Below are 16,629 nucleotides of genomic sequence, written 5' to 3'. Positions count from 1 at the left end.
TTCGACACACAAATCCGATCTAAAATTAAAAAATAAAATTTACAAAGAACAAAACTAATACACAAATTTATAGTGATTCACTTTTAATGCGAAAGTTACGTCTACTTTACTGTTATAGATTCTCACTAAAAACTCAAATCGAAAGAAAAATGTGTTTACAGTTAACACTCTTTTACGCTCTACAAAAGAACATCCCTGTTTGAAAAATAATGCATTAATGAAAGTAAACAACACATTTTATGACTAAACCCAGCAATTCAAAAGCGATAGATGCCATAAAACCTGTCAGAGAAAAAAACTTGTTTTGTCAATACTACGTATTTCATTTAAACAGTAGTGTTCAGCAGCATGTTTCCTCCCCCGCTAACAAGTGTTCGTTGTGATAATGTATTTTATGGTGTGCCTTGATTTGAGGGCTTCGAAACAAATAATAATAATAATAATAATAATAATAATAATAATAATAATAAGATGATGAACGATTATATAGATCAAATAACAAATAGAACAATAGTAGAAGAATTGTACTAACTAACTAATTGAATCCGTGAATATTAAAATTTTTAATAACCCTCTTGGTGATTTCGTGTCACACACTAGCCATACAAGTTTTTAGTTAACAACATAGTGTTCGTTGATTATTTGAGTATTTGTATTGAATTTGTATTAGCAATATGATATGGTTGTTTCCCGCTAGTGATAGATAACTATTTTTCAATAAAATAACAAATTATAGACAAATTTATCTAAGAATAGGTTAACTTAGCGATCTCAAGAGACAACAAATGATTCTTCCAGTAATAAAGTCCTCCTCTCATCTCTCCCAATATAAAACTCAACACAACCCCAAGCATTGCTCTAACCTACTCATCCAAGTAACTAGCTCTCTTCTTTCATCTTCTTCTTCAGTACACATACAAACATCTCAAAACTCATTTTAAAGTATGGCGTTGAACTTGTTTAGCTTGAAGCTCCTTGTGAGCCTGATTCTGCTCATTAACCTCGTGCCTCGTCCCGTGGCCAACGCTCGGCAGCTCAAACAAGGAGACATGGTATCAACAGCAGTAGTAGATCCTAGTATTATTTCTCCTACTCCTTCCAGGGCTGATATTGGGAAGGAGGTTGCAGAGACGAAGACCATACCGCCTTTCACTAATATTCCGGGGATCCCAGGAATTCCGTTTCCGCAGATTCCAGCGTTCTCGTTTCCGACTCCGATGCCCGACATTCCCATGTTTGATCCTAATAATCCCGTTGGAGGACTCCCTACGTTTCCCAACTTCCCATTCCCAAACCTCCCTACTCCACCATAAGTGTGTAACGTGTTGTACCTTATAGAATACGTACCACGTACTATAGTTTATTAGTTTACAATAATAAACTATGATGTTGATTTTGTTTTATTACATGGCAGTATTACTGTATTAGAATTTCTATGAATAAAAGTACTATGATGTTGATTTTGTTTTATTACATGATGTTTTTCGTTTAGTTCTCGAAGATCTGTGTTTGTGCCTCTGTTCGTTATCCTTATAATCTCCTCGATGACGATATTATGTTTCAATAAAGTAAAATTATTATAAAAAAAAAAAAAAAAAAAAAAAAAAGAAGAAAAAAAAATACCACTGCATGGTTCGGGGGTAGGTGACCCGGTAGGAGTGGAAGGAAATAAATGTAATTGAAAGCTCAAGTTTTCTCAGTCTTTGATCTGGCGGAACATATGGTAAGGATTAATACATTGGAGGGAGGGCCGGGGACGGGAGCTGTTTGGGCGGCAGCGGGCCGGGGCTGGGCCGAGGGCGGGCCTGGGCTAAGCCGAGGGAGGGCCGAGGAGATGGCGGGCCGGGGCTGAGCCGAGGGAAGGCCGAGGATGGGCCGAGGAAGGGCCGGGGCTGAGCCGAGGGAGGGGTGCTGGTCACGGGCGGCGGGGCGGAGTTGGTCGCGGGCGGTGGGACGGACCTAGTCGGAGAGAGACAGAGTGAGACTGACTGAGAGAGAGAGAGAGAGAGATCTAGAGAGGCGTACCTTGGAGGACGGCGAGGTTCACGGCGGAAAGGACGCAAGTCGCCGGAGATAGGCCGAGTGGAGGCGTCGGAGAGAGAGAGTGAGATTGAGAGAGAGGGAGAGATGCAGAAAGAGATTTGAACGCCCGAACGAGGAAGGAGGCTCAGGTATTTATAATACCCTAAAACTATTGGGTGCGACAATGCCGCACCTAATACCCATATTCGGTGCGACATGTCGCACCGAATATGAAATCACACAACCAAAAAAATTCGGGGGGATTTTCCTGACCGTTTTAAATTTTAAAACCATTAGGTGGGACAGCTGTCGCACCTAAAAGTATTGGGTGAGACTTTCGTCGCACCTAAAAATTTTAGGTGCGATGCTTTAATATATGGTGCGATAATGTCGCACCGAATACCACTAAATATTAGTGAAATTTTTAGTCATCTGGAAGAGTATCTGTGTGCTTAAGTGCGACATTTAGATGCGACATTTAGCACCTAATACCCTTCCGCACTAAAAATGTGAATTTGTTGTAGTGAGTCGCTGAGGAGTCCAAAAGTTTGGAGATCCGAAGATCCAAAAATCAAGGAGTCACCGAGGAGTCCGAGAGCTTGGAAATCCGAAGATCCAAAGAGCAAGGAGCCACCGATGAACCCGATAAGTAACGAGATCCAAAAGCTAGGAACGTGGAGAATCTGTAGCTGAGCCGAAAGGTATGTATAACTAAATCCTCTTATGGCTTGTGTTGATTGTGCTTGTCTTAAATATTAGATCTGTTGTTATTGAATAATTTTGAGTATCTTGGTAATTATTGTTTACGTTAAATATTAGCGATTGTTCGTGCATTCTTCTATTCCGCAGTAGTAAACATATTGTAAGGATTAAGAGATTGGTTACCCAATAACAAGTATTGAAACGATTGTTCGTGTTCAATACATGAGAACCGTAATTAACCATAGAGAAGTAATTTATTCATCAAATGGCATCAGAGCGATCGTTTGTGTCCGATATCCACCAACATATTTTCCCAACAATTGGTAACAGAGGGATTGTTAGCGTTTGATACCAGCTTGTGACTTCCCATCAATTAGTATCAGAGTGATTGTTCGTCTGATACCATATTACTTCCCAACACATCACCCTCCAAGTGAAACGGGGATTGCCCACGTGAAACTTGGATCAAAGCTTTAAAACTAGGAGATAGACTTAATGAACACGGCAATAATCTATTCGACAGTGGGAACGTATCTTGTTGCGAGCTCACAACGGAGAACCATGTTACAAACGATATGAAGATCTATTTTGATGTGTTTTTTCTGGGCATGGTGAACCAGTTTCACAACGAGGGCGACAATGCCAATGTTAGCACACCAGACAACCGACAGAGCAATGATCGGAATGTTGAGTTTAGTTAGGAGAGAACGAATCTAGATAATTTTGGCAGCACCATGAGCGAGTGCACGGTATTCAACCTCCGTTCTTGAGCGAGCAACTTTGGTCATCGGAGGTTACTAGCTTAGACAACGCCTTGGCAAAGCTGGCGAGAGTTATTGGTTTGAACGTGATTCCATATGGGAGATGGAGCCTTTAATATATCAAATGACTCACTTGCATGCCAGCCAATATGGACTTTAGTTGAAGATTAAAGAAACTAGCTGAGTTTGTTCACCATGAAGCAGATATTTGGTCAAGTGATTGTGAGTTATTGCAATGCCTCTATGACACTCTGATACATGTAAGGAGTGGACATAAGTTTACCGTAACGAACTTGGACATGACTTGATTTAGAGAAGCATGTGAAGAGCATGGATTTTCACCAATCATGTTTAAACGAGCGAGCAAGTCAGCTATATACTTGATCTAGGATATGCTTCAATCCCTAGAAAATAGTGGAGTCAACCAAGTTATTTCAATGAAAATTCATTGTTAAGATTAGTTATGTAAAGTATGTGCACTCATCTAAAATATATATGTATTATCTTAATCAATATGATGAAGGTAAAGGTGATGGCCTCGACAAATCAGTGTGTAAAGTTGTAAGGGTTGAGTGCTTTTGGTTTGAGACAATGAAAATGGTCTAGCATAGCTTTTGTCATATTGGCATGAGTTACAAAAATCAGGATTCAACTTTAATGTACAAGGGAAATTACAAAGACTCAAAACACTTAAACATTTTTACTTAAAGCATGGAAATGGCGTCTGTGCCATAATGACCATATCTCTGACATCCTAATACACAAAGAAATAGGGAAAGAACTTCACTAGACTTCAAGAAATTGAAGACTTGGACTTATTACAACAATGAAAGACTCGGGTTGACGACTACAACAACGAAAGATTAAAAAATTATTTTGACTAGTTTTGGAAAGGTGAGAGAATGACTCATCAGTGATTTTCTTCTCAGCGAACTAGACCTTCATTTCCTCCGATCTTGTAGCAACAGCTTCCTCTGAATGTAGGTATAGTGCATCTTCAAGCTTGACTTGATGGAGAACTTTCCTTGTGCTATCTTGTCCTCGGCAACACAATGATCATATTGAAACTCAACGTATACATCAATATGAGCTTAACAACAAATAAGGCTATTTTTAGTGTCTGATACATACAATACAATCATGAATTTGCATTGTTTGGAGTTGTATTTGTTTTTCAAAGTAGCATCATCAATATGATTGATAGTGTTGTCGGTCCGTCTCGGACCGACAGAGACTAAGGCGTCACCTCGACCCATGCGACCGGTGCAAGGCCTTGAGCGGCGAAACCTTGCCTCGGCCTTTGGGCGGCCCAAACCAATGGCCGGGCCAAGGGTCAGCCGGCCGGCGGCCGGCCATATGCTCAGCCGGCCAGCGGCCGGCCATATGCTTGGCCGGCCCGTCGCCGGCCCAAAGGTCAGCCGGCCAATGGCCGGCCATATGCTCAGTCGGCCCTCCTCCAAGGCCGGCGCTCCAAGGCCGGCCCTCCTCCAAGGCCGGCGCTCCAAGGCCGGCCCTCCTCCAAGGCCGGCGCTCCAAGGCCGGCGCTCCAAGGCCGGCCCTCCTCCAAGGTCGGCGCTCCAAGGCCGGCCCTCCTCCAAGGCCGGCACTCCAAGGCCGGCCCTCCTCCATAGCCGGCTCTCCAGAGCCGGCCATGGCCTCCACGGCCGAGTCAGAGCCGGCCATGGCCGAGTCAGAGCCGGCCATGGCCTCCATGGCCGAGTCAGAGCCGGCCATGGCCGAGTCAGAGCCGGCCATGGCCTTCACGGCCGAGTCAGAGCCGGCCATGGCCTCCACGGCCGAGTCAGAGCCGGCCATGGCCGAGTCAGAGCCGGCCATGGCCTCCATGGCCGAGTCAGAGCCGGCCATGGCCGAGTCAGGGCCGGCCATGGCCTCCACGGCCGAGTCAGAGCCGGCCATGGCCGGGTCAGAGGCGGCCTTTGGCCAAGGGGATGCCCAAAATGCCCCTTGGTCGCCTATAAATACCAAGGCACCCCCCTTTGGTCCAGGTAATCCATTCTTGAGCACCGAAACGCTGCCGAACTCGTACCTCGCTCGTTTCTCTCAAGCTTTGGCCTCTAAACACCCCTAAAACCTCTATACTCAACCTCAATCCCACTAATGTTGAGCGTCGGAGAGGTAAACAGGGGCACCCCCCCTGTTTCCCCTTTGTAGTTCACGTATTCTCTACTCCTTTTCAGGTACTCTGACGAACTCAAGGGACATCCACAGCTAAGGGACGACTTGGGATACCGAGTCCGACACGCTCGAGTCAAGACGAGACCACTTGGTCCGGCCTTGGGTCTAACCGTCTTTGGCTCCTAAATAGTTGTCCGAAAAACTGCGACAACAGATAGGAACACATTTACCATTTTCAACCACCCTTCCTCTGTACACAGCATTGACATGGGGATTCCCGAGCCTAAAATTCAAGTGATTTATCGTTCCATAGTCAACAGACCATGATAATCAAACACAATCTCTAGATCTTTAAAGAACGCAAACTTAGGTGGAGTTGATGCTCGATTGCCTCCGTGAGTTGGTGACGTAACTAGTGACTGAAATGACACGTCCAATATATGCCATGACGTCATGGCTATATGGCCTTGCTTGCCACAAATTTGGTAGGTTGAGTATGAGTTGTTGCCTCGAACTCCGGGACAAGTAATTGCCTATTCCTCGTGTATTGGTGTAGTTTACCATTGCACTGTGAACAACATCGAATTTAGGGATTTCATTCGTATGGCCAATGAGATTCTCTTGAGCCAATGTCGTTTCCATGACTTCTTGGACCGTCAGGTTGGATCCTTGATCTTCAAGATCATGTCCTCGTAGCTTGTTATTGACCACAGCTACCGGGGCTTCAAACTAAGATGGCAAGCCCATCAGAATCGCAAGAATTAAGTCTTTCCTCTTAGATTTGACTTCTGTCTAGATAAAGATCATCATTTATTGATTCCATCTTAAGGAAGAAGTCATAAATCGATAGGTTAGCTTTCTTCATTGTCTGATGCATTATTCTTGCTAGAGATCGAATCCCAAACATCTTGTCCAATTCATTCCACATCCCTAACACAAGTTAGAGAACGCAGAATCATTGTTTACATGAATGATAGAACCCAGTTGAGGATGCGTTGATCCTCTCTCAGATCTCAAATTTTGAATTCGCATGTCTCATAATTGTGTCATCGAAATATTGAGATTAAGTAATCTCATGGAGATCACAGAGTTGAGCATTGATGCAAACTGGGAGTGACCATTGGCCTCAGGAGGTTGTTGACTTGAAATAATGTCGAATGCAAAGCTGCGTCCGCCGTTATTGATGGGTCCGATACCAAGATAAAGTCAAAGAATTTGAGAGAATCTTGTGTTTGTGTGCTTGAGAGAAAAAATGTCTAACAATTACTGTTTCATCGAATTTTGATTCATAAATTACATTGTATGTTTAAATACATAAGAGTCAAACAATTTAGTTTAACAGATTCCTAACACCTAACTGATTTGGCCGTACCTAACCAACTCTAGACCACGTTGTCTTCAGCGACTTCCTCTTGAGCAGACTCATGAGTCCTAGCCAATGACATGTTATGTATTCTATTAGGCACGATTTGTTTCTCTTAGCACTAATATATTTTGCTATCACTACAGGTGATAAAACAGATTGGTTTGATTTAGTTTTGCCAAAATTTAGAACTAAACTAAACTTTAAAAACTCAAAATTGAAACACTTCTAATATCATCTAAAATCGAATTTTGGTTAATCTGTTTAGTTGGCTAGGTTTCAAATTTCAATTGTAATTGGTTAATAAGGGATGTATAATATAAAACCAATAATGATAAAACTCTAATAGTAATATACTCAGAGGACCCATATTCGAATCTCCAATAGTTCGCAAGAGAGATTCGATCTCAATTTTTATACATATGTAGTTACCACAACTAATTGACCTATCTTTTGTCACTAGAGAATATGCGTCTCTTACATCTTCTTATGCATGGACGTAGCCAGCTTGGGTCTAGGGGAGGGGAGGCTGAAGCCATTCTTCAAATGTTTTATGTTTACATTTTTTGCTCATTTTAAAAAAAATTCTTTTTTCATTTTACCTTAAAAAAATTCACAAATTAGCTTCCCCCTTGGCTCGGTCCCTTTTACTGTTGTTGTGACTTCCCCTGCAACTCAACCTACAAAACTTGGCTCCACTGTTGGTCCTTTTTGTAGTCCTCATGGTACTACTGTACGAGTACAAAAGAACTACTCCAAGCCGACGGAAAGGATTAGTACTTTTCCCTTAAGAGAGCAACAAACGCTTTTAACTAGGGGTGGCAATTTGGTTCGGACACGAAACACGAAACGGTTACGACACGATTAAAAGCGGATGTGGATCTTAATAAATGGGTCGGTTCTTAATTGGATCAAACACGCTAACACGATTAAATAATGGTTCAAAACGACACGATTACGGTAACACGATAAAAAGCCGATTAACACGATTATTAAATGGTCGACACGAAACACGATTACGATCCGCACGAATATGATCCAATTAACACGATTACGAGTAATAACACGATTACGATCCATTTAAACACGATTAATATTATATATGTAAAATTATAAATTTATAACTATAAACATAAAATTATAATTATAAACATAAAATTGATATTAGAAAATATGATATAATAAAATAAAGTATATTCGTATAAATATCAATTCACGTATGATAATATATAGTCAATAGTATACCAATTTACTTAACTGGAGCAATAAGAATCACAATTCATATCGAGCAATCAAAATTACTATGGTATCATAATAACGTATTAAATTCAATTTTATTTTATTTCAATTTTAATTCAATTCATATCGAACAATCACAATAACTATAGTTTCATAATAATGTATCATATTCAATTTTATTGAATTTCAATTCATATTGAAAAATCACAAGTTAAAATTGACAATCACAATAACTATTATATCATAATAACGTATCATATTCAATTTTATTTTATTTCAATTCAATTCAATTTATATCGAACAATTTCAATTCACAATCACAATAACTATCGTCTCATAATAACGTATCATATTTAATTTTATTGGATTTCAATTCAATTTATATTGAAAAATCACATTTCAAAATTGACAGTCACAATAACTATAGTCTCATAATAACGTATCATATTTAATTTTGTTTTATTTCAATCAATACAATTCATATCGAACCATTACAATTCACAATCACAATAACTATCATCTCATAATAACGTATTATATTCAATTTAATTCAATTCATATCGAACAATCACACTTTAAATTTGACTATCACAGTAACTATAGGCTCATAATAACGTATTGTATTCAATTTTATTTGATTTCAATTATAGTAAAATGACTTATTACCTCTATTTTTTTTTTAATTTGCCAATTTTTTTGTGTGAAAAAATAAGAAAAGAATAAAGGAAAAACAGAAGTATTAGTTAGCTACGTGACTCAGTCTTAACGTATCGGAAGTTAGTGCAAAAAGAAAGAGGACAATTCTAATCTTATGAATATTATGCTTTTGATAATTATATCGCAATTAATTGAGTCCGAATGTCTAAACACGGTTAAATACTCATTTAACACGACTATTAAACGGTTTAATTTAAACGGTTATGGATCTGTAAAAAAAACGGTCGGATTTGGATCTAGATATCAAACACGATTAATAAATGATCGGATTTAGTTCTAGTAATTATTTATGTAAACACTATTAACACGACACGATTACGACACGAACACGAAATTGTCATAAGTCACTTTTAACCCACCCGAAAACCAGTACAAAGCCTAATGAATATTCCTTTATATTAGACCCACCAATATAACACCCACTTCATCACACCCAGTAAAGCAAATAACAAAATTTATAAATGTCGCATATAACCCTCTCCATCTTACAAGTTACTGAAATGACACTAACGTATCGGGCCTGTCACTTTCCTTGCATGCCTGGCATTGGTCAAAGTGATTGGGGCCCGCACATCATTAAATAATGTGAGAACTACCTCCACCAACTTCTTCTCAAATTTACTCTCTCAAATACATCATATAGATTTTTATGCTATAATATCTTTCTACAGTGTTTTCCTGGTTGATTACAGTTATATTTGACTCTCTTTTTGTACTGCTTACTGTTTCATGTAGCTTGATTGCAGTTTCATTTGAAATAAGCATAAAATCATCTGAATTTTTTTTTTATATTTATTAAAGGTTTGAAAAATGTAACCATACTAAGCATTACTATCTTCAGATGAGGTGTTTGTGAAATCTCCCGTTTAATAATGGTATCAAGGCTGAGAAAGGGATCCCATCATCTGGTATCACAAACCTGTTAATACAGTCATCAACAGTTTTGGTTCAAGCCGCGTGAATAATGGGTGGTAATGCAATAGAACTTGGCAGGCTTTGGGAAACAGAAAGAAAAAAATGGCATTAACCTGGTTTTAATATTATTAACTCCGTCTAAAATACAAGCAGAAGCTCAAAAATATACACGGTTGAAAACTTTACAACAGGCAACGAATGAAATAATTAGCCAAAGAAATCAGAGAAATGAACACAAAACAAAAAGGATAAGATATATTTAAACTACACTTAGAGAGTAATCAGGCATTATATACGGTCTTCATAACGACTGCTAATGGGATGTTGAGAACGTGCCCGTTAGTTCCGAAAAGGCCAATCCTTCCGAAACTCCCCACGGAGTGGTTAAGTGTGGCATTCAAGACCACAGTGAGGATTTGTTTCTGTCCGCTGCCAATGTAAAAGCGCGTCGGAGAGACTTTGACCGAGACCCCGAAAGGCGGGCTCCACCCCACATTATAAGTCGCATTGTCGGCAACGCTGGTCACCGTTCTCAGAATGGTCCTCGTCGTGTTGAGTTTCGCAACCGTGATCGAGGGTAGGTTCAGGTCAGGACCGGTGAGGGTAGAAGCGTAAATCCCGCAGTTTTGGCCGGTGTAGTTCCTAACCACCGGAGCGGATCCGTTGATGCCGCATAGAAATGACATGTAGTCGCCGTAACCTACAATGAAGCAATACTATATGAGACATGCCGTCGCAATGACACGTACGGAAACTGCCAACTTATTTTCTCATTCAGTTTCACAAAACAAAAAAAAAAAAAAAACAAAAAAAAAAGGGTGCAATCATGTTCAGAAGGTTAATTCATTCAAAAGATAAGTATTAGTATCAAGCTATAAGATTATCCACAGTCAAAATATTAAGAATTTCAACACTAGTCACGTTTTAGTAAAAAAAAGATCGTTAGGGTGGGTCATCAGGGTTCACATTTAGTTTAGTTTCTAAAAATTATTGTAAAATCAGGTTCTTTAAAAGAATTGAAATTAAACCGAGTTGATCCAGCTAAATTCAGATGTACTACAAAAGAACCAGAAACAAAGTACTGCAAGATTTAAGAACACTGTATGAGATATTCGGGGAGAAAGTTGAAAACTTACTGGCATCGAAGATGAGGCCCGGGTCGAGCGCGGAGGTTGCGTTGACAAAGCCACTACCCATGTCGAAAGGCGTCGCGGGAGACTGGTTCACGTCTGGGTTGGAATAAGCACGTTGGGCCATTATGGGCCCACCACTCTTGTCGTACACGGAGGCTGTCGTGGAAAGTGCAGACCCAATAGCTGAAGGACTGAAACTCGGGAACTTTTGCTTTATCAGCGCTGCAAGACCCGCGATGTGAGGCGCGGCCATGCTCGTACCAGACATCATAGCAAAGCTCTCGCCTGTACCGATTGTTATGTTTTACATCCGTAACCGTAAGTTTGACTTTGACGTTTACGAAACTTATTACAAGAAAAATGGACTCTTACCGAGGAATTCAATCGAGTCGCTTCCAGCAGAACTCCAAGCAGCCCAGACAAAGCTTCCAGGCGCGACTAAGTTCGGTTTCATTACGTCAGCATCGTCGAGAGAGTTATCTTCCGGATCTGGTCCTCTCGCAGAGTAGTACATAATCTTCGGGGCGGAAGTACTAAAGTTTGGCCTTAGTCCTCCACAAATACTTGCAACGGCCCCAAACTTGACCACTTTTTTCGTACTATCTCTCACCAAAGAGGAATTGTAATACTTGAGTAAGACCTGGAACCAAAGAAGAAAAAAAAAAAATTGGATTTCCAGATGAAGAAAGTATGATTCAGACCAGAAAATAAATAGAGAATCATTTACCTTTGAATCTTCCGGAGACGGAATAATAATACCCGGCATATTCATTGGAACTGGATTAAGCTGAAAACCAATTACAAAAGGATCCATGTAAAAAACAAGACCGGCTGCGCTTAGGTTTTTTGCTGTTTCCAAAGACTGCTTGATTGTGGAGATTCCGAGGACGAATCGGATCGAATAGCTACAGATTAAAAGGTTGCCTCTGACAATATCTTCGTCGAAGCTACAAGAGTCCTGGCATTCACCGACGTATATATCATCGGAAAGCTTTGTGCGGTTGTTCAACGCATGAACAGCGGAAACTAGCGTGTACATCGTATCATTCATTGTTCCCGCTGATTGAAAAAGAACACATGTTGTTAGATTACTATCTGAATTAGTAAACGGTGCACCGATAATGCGGAACTAGTACAGGATTGGCACTGGCATTAGCATGATTTGAATAAGTAGTGAATCACAATCATTCCTTAATAAGAACAAAAGCAAGAAATGATTCGACAAGTAGCAACATAACTAATTGTAGAAAGGTGACTACATTAATTTATCAATGTGTGGATTCTTTTGGACTAAATCTAAGCTAAAGATTACGCAAGCCTGCATTTTGAATGGTCAATGGCGAGAAGAGTAACTCAGTACTACTGTTACCAAGTAGCTACAACTAATACAATGAAATATATGGATACGAATTCTAATATTGACAAAAAGAGAACAGAGCTGCACATGAAGTGTTAATCGTACAATTTTTTCAAAGCAAAACCGATACCAATTATTCGCATAAAATTTAATTATATATTAATTCAACCACTCTTCAGCCAATTGAAAAAAAAAACGAACTGAAGTACACGGAGATCAGAAGTAAAAAGGAGACTTACGTGCAAGACCAACTCCTTGAATGGTAACACTGTTACCAAGTTGTATTGAGTTGCTGTAGCTTCTGTCATGCGAAGCAGCTCCGACTGTGAAGATCCAAGGGCTAAAGGAGGACATGCTCTTCGGGGAAGGCCCAGTATTCCCTGCTGCTTGGACTACAAATATACCAGCCTTTACGGCTGATAGCAACGCCATATCTATAGGATTGAAAAAAGTAGCGACCCCCGGAGGACGCCTGTTTGGAGTGATTGACAGGCTTATTATGTCGACCCCGTCTTGAGCAGCCTGAGAATATGCATAATGACGAACCAAATTCAAACTTAGTTTTGACTTTATGAACTCCCAACGAAACGTTATTAGAGTGGACATTGTAGAGAGTAGTTAGTCTAGTTGTGCAAGTTTTGATTTAACTGTGTATACCTGGTCTATTGCAGCTACAACATCAGCAGCGAACCCTCCAAAGCTCTTGTACAATGCCTTGTACACCGCGATGCTGGAAATGAAATTGTACCAGTTAGCAGAGAATCCTGAAAACATGTAATTCTCGAACCAAACTATAGTTACGAGAGGTTTAGCCAAGGTTTAAAATGCCAATACCAACAGAGGAAATACCATTTGTTTGATTACGCATACACTCACTACCAACAAACTAAATTGGAGAAACTACCAATTTTCTTGGGAATATCGTTCAAAATTTTATAGGTTATTTTACTTTCTTTTTTTTTCCTTCAGTTTGGTCCACCGTGACTGTTTCTTTGATTTTGATCCCTCTTATATTTTCTTTTTCCTTCCTACCCTGATTACGCAATTTCCAGATTTCTGGCAGTATTCCTTCAGGTATTTAGAGACAAAAACAAAAACAAAAATGGTGAAACGACCAATGGTAATTGTCGGTAAACGGTATTTCAAATATTGGTTCCAACAACAGCAAGAACAAGAAAAAACATCGACAAACCATAGTAGAGAAAAGAAGTAGATATTTACTGTGATCGAGGAGCCATCCCACTAGCATTTCCAAATCTATGCCCTGAAACTATAACCGGGACTCCATGATTTCCAGCAGCAACAGACGATGTGTGCCTGGACACAAAAATAGGAATCTGTGTCTTAGATCATGCATATATTATCAACCATAAAGCATTTTAGAAGAGACCCGAAACATAAAAGTTTAAGGATGTAGAGACACAAACACTTACGTTCCATGACCATCACCATCGAATGGTGAAGCATAATCCTGAGAAGAGTTGAAAATTCCGCGGGTGATAGCCGATGCGGCAAAATGACGAGCCCCGACAAGCTTGCGATTGCAAGAACCGGACGGGAAATCCGGAGTAACCTCGCAGATGCCCGAGAAATGTCGCGGAACCGGATACGGACGATCAGACGTATTGTCGGAAAAACTCGGGTGATTTGGGTCGATGCCCGTGTCGACGAACCCAATCACCACTCCTTCCCCTGCACTGCCAAATCCACCTTGCTTGGCCCAAGCCCCTTTCGGTAAACCCAGAAACTGAGGCGTATGTGTGGTCGCCGTTCTAACCGAGAAATCCAATACCACGTTACCCACTTCTCTCCTCCGTGAAAGTTTCTCTGCCTGATATATTTATAAAAAAAAAACAAAAAACGTACAAATGAACTGTGAGTTCGCCTTCTATTCTGATTCGGGTTATTAAAAGGCTAATTGATTTTCTTTTTTAAGAAACTGAAATCGGACATGATATAAACAGAAATCTGAATTTAAAATCGGAAGCCATACTCCAATCCACTGATTCTGAATTTGTTTCATCAATCGAAAAATCTTATTCGTCAAAAATACATCTGTTCCTTTGATTTTAAATTTACCATTTCGATGATCTACCAGGACTTATGGCTAATTGATTTTTGCTTGCCTCTCTAACAAGACTTGAACTTTTTTATTCTATTTTATTTGTACCAAGAGAAAATAGTACAGCAATTGACATTTTTAAGCACTGGAAAAGCTATTGTTTTCAGTTCAATATAGAACAGAAGTGATGCTGATTCGCTTACCTGCTGTGGAGTGACAAGCACAGAGAAGCCATTGATCAAATAATGGTAGCTGTACAGTTTCAGATATGTTTCTCCTCTCAATGTCCTCCGTAACAAAGAATCGTGGACTCGTGCAATGTAAGAACCGTACCTCCGATCCGATCTTGATATGTTTCTGATACCACACAACAACGAGCTCAAAAGATCATCAACAAAGCATAACTTCATGTAATTTAATAAAAAAAAATTAAAGAGTACCAGTAATTCAATAAAATAAAATAAAAATTACCTCGCAATCCACTGTTTTTAATTTTAAAGAGTTTTCCATGATAATAACGGGCATGACCCATAATAATAGATGTGATCTTAATTTATTATAAATAAACTAATAGATTCTCAGAGAACATACAACTATACAAATAAATAAATTTAAAAAAAAATTAATGAATATGGGTTTAGAGCCGTTTGTAAAAGACAAACCCTCAAAACCCCACTAGAAAAGGCAACAGCCAGAGGACCCCATGTTCTTAACGTTCCAATGTAGATGCAGAACAGAATATATCACAAATCAATTATAATGTCGGTAAAGTTGGAAAAGTCATTCTGAATTTCGAAATGAAATTCATAAATAAATATACAAAGAAAACTAATAATAATAAAGAGCATTGGACTCGAAGATTATAGTATTTTGAGTTGGATGGAAATTGCGAATTTGGAAAAATAATAAACACTAAGTTGACCTTTTAAATAATTAAAAACGAAATCCTGTAATGTAAAAACTGTATCAGCAACGAGGAAGAGGAAAGAAACGCACCTTATTGGTTTATGAACTCTCAATCTCTCCGAATCTTCATTTAAGGAATCGTGATTGACACTTCTCTGCTGATGCGGGTGACGTTTGGAGGCACGCGCTTCTTTAAGAGTGACGATATAAATACCCGTGTTGTCCTCAGTGTCTTCTTCACTCTGAGACCCAATAAACATCCCAAAGCAAAATACAACTACTAAACACACTCCAAAGAAACTCTTCATCTTAGAATTTCAGCGAAGAAGAAGGAACGGAGAGAGAGAGAGAGAGAGAAGAAAGGCACTGCTTTTGAGCTCAGCTCTTCAGCAACACCTTATCTGGCATTTGCTGAGAAATGCTGGTGGAGCAGGAAAAAATGCAAAAGAAGAACAAAACCCAGAGAAGCTTTCTCTACAATGCTAAGTTTGGTGATAATGAAAAGTGAAGAAAACACACACACATTACAAGTGATTTTTCCTAGAAAGCAGGGTTCTTCTTTCTTTTCGGTGGGAGAGGGGAAAAAAATAAAAAGTTAAACCCTTTTGTTCACTTTTGCTTGTTTCACATTCGCAGAGAGAGAGAGAGAGAGAGAGAGAGATATCAAAGAAGGACTCGAGTATGAAAGGAAAGTATTAATAGAAATCTAGGGAAGTGTTTTATGTGGTTGTAGTTATAGAGAATCTGTAACCTTCTCTTGGGTGTTGTGCATTTTATCGTTATTTTGATATAGTGTGGGAAAATACAAAAAGTAAAACGAGAATTGATTTTAGTTGGACTAAAAAACTTGGTCTATATTCGAGAGAAAAAAAAATGGTCTATAAAAGATAAAAATTTGAGCCGTTTTCTTTTGTTTTTTACTACAATTTTTTGTTTTGGACAGTAATCGAATGTCACTCTCTTATTTTGTTGCATAATAATTTAACGGGACAATTGGATTACATAATACTAATATGGTGTATTTCTTGCAAGTTTCAAGAACTATATGTTGTTCGGTGAATTTTACCAATGGGGTTTGATGAGTCAGAATCCTCCATTTTTGTCCTCTTATCTAGCTTGGTTGTCCATTTCCTACCAACGTTTCAATATTATAAGGTCACCCGTGATGTAGTGATGTTATAGGTATACATATATAGTATATTATATATTATATGTAGTCTATATATATTAGTATACATACACCTAAGAAAGACAGATAGAAGTAACCAAAGTGGTGGTCTTGTGGGACGGTGGTGCATGATGAAGCACTCATGAGT

General features: G+C 39.4%; 1 protein-coding gene across 1 annotated transcript; it reads right to left on the bottom strand.

Annotated features, from left to right (window-relative positions):
* Nucleotides 1-9,941: 9,941 nt before the first annotated feature.
* On the bottom strand, nucleotides 9,942-16,004 carry LOC149385010 (subtilisin-like protease SBT2.2). Its single transcript, XM_089625849.1, has 10 exons — nucleotides 15,404-16,004; nucleotides 14,611-14,764; nucleotides 13,779-14,176; nucleotides 13,567-13,662; nucleotides 13,003-13,075; nucleotides 12,585-12,867; nucleotides 11,716-12,047; nucleotides 11,361-11,628; nucleotides 10,992-11,273; nucleotides 9,942-10,555 (listed from the first exon to the last, which is right to left on the bottom strand). Exons 1-10 carry the CDS (start codon nucleotides 15,619-15,621, stop codon nucleotides 10,137-10,139), a joined length of 2,523 nt encoding a protein of 840 aa, XP_089481975.1. The 5' UTR covers nucleotides 15,622-16,004; the 3' UTR covers nucleotides 9,942-10,136.
* Between the last annotated feature and the right edge of the window lie 625 nt (nucleotides 16,005-16,629).

This window comes from Urtica dioica, chromosome 9, assembly GCF_054948205.1.
Source record: "Urtica dioica subsp. dioica isolate 48M chromosome 9, U.dioica_male_clone48M_v1_H2, whole genome shotgun sequence".
In the NCBI taxonomy this organism is placed as follows: domain Eukaryota; kingdom Viridiplantae; phylum Streptophyta; class Magnoliopsida; order Rosales; family Urticaceae; genus Urtica; species Urtica dioica.
Note: the sequence above shows the minus strand (reverse complement) of the source record. Positions and strands in the feature narration are given on the sequence as shown.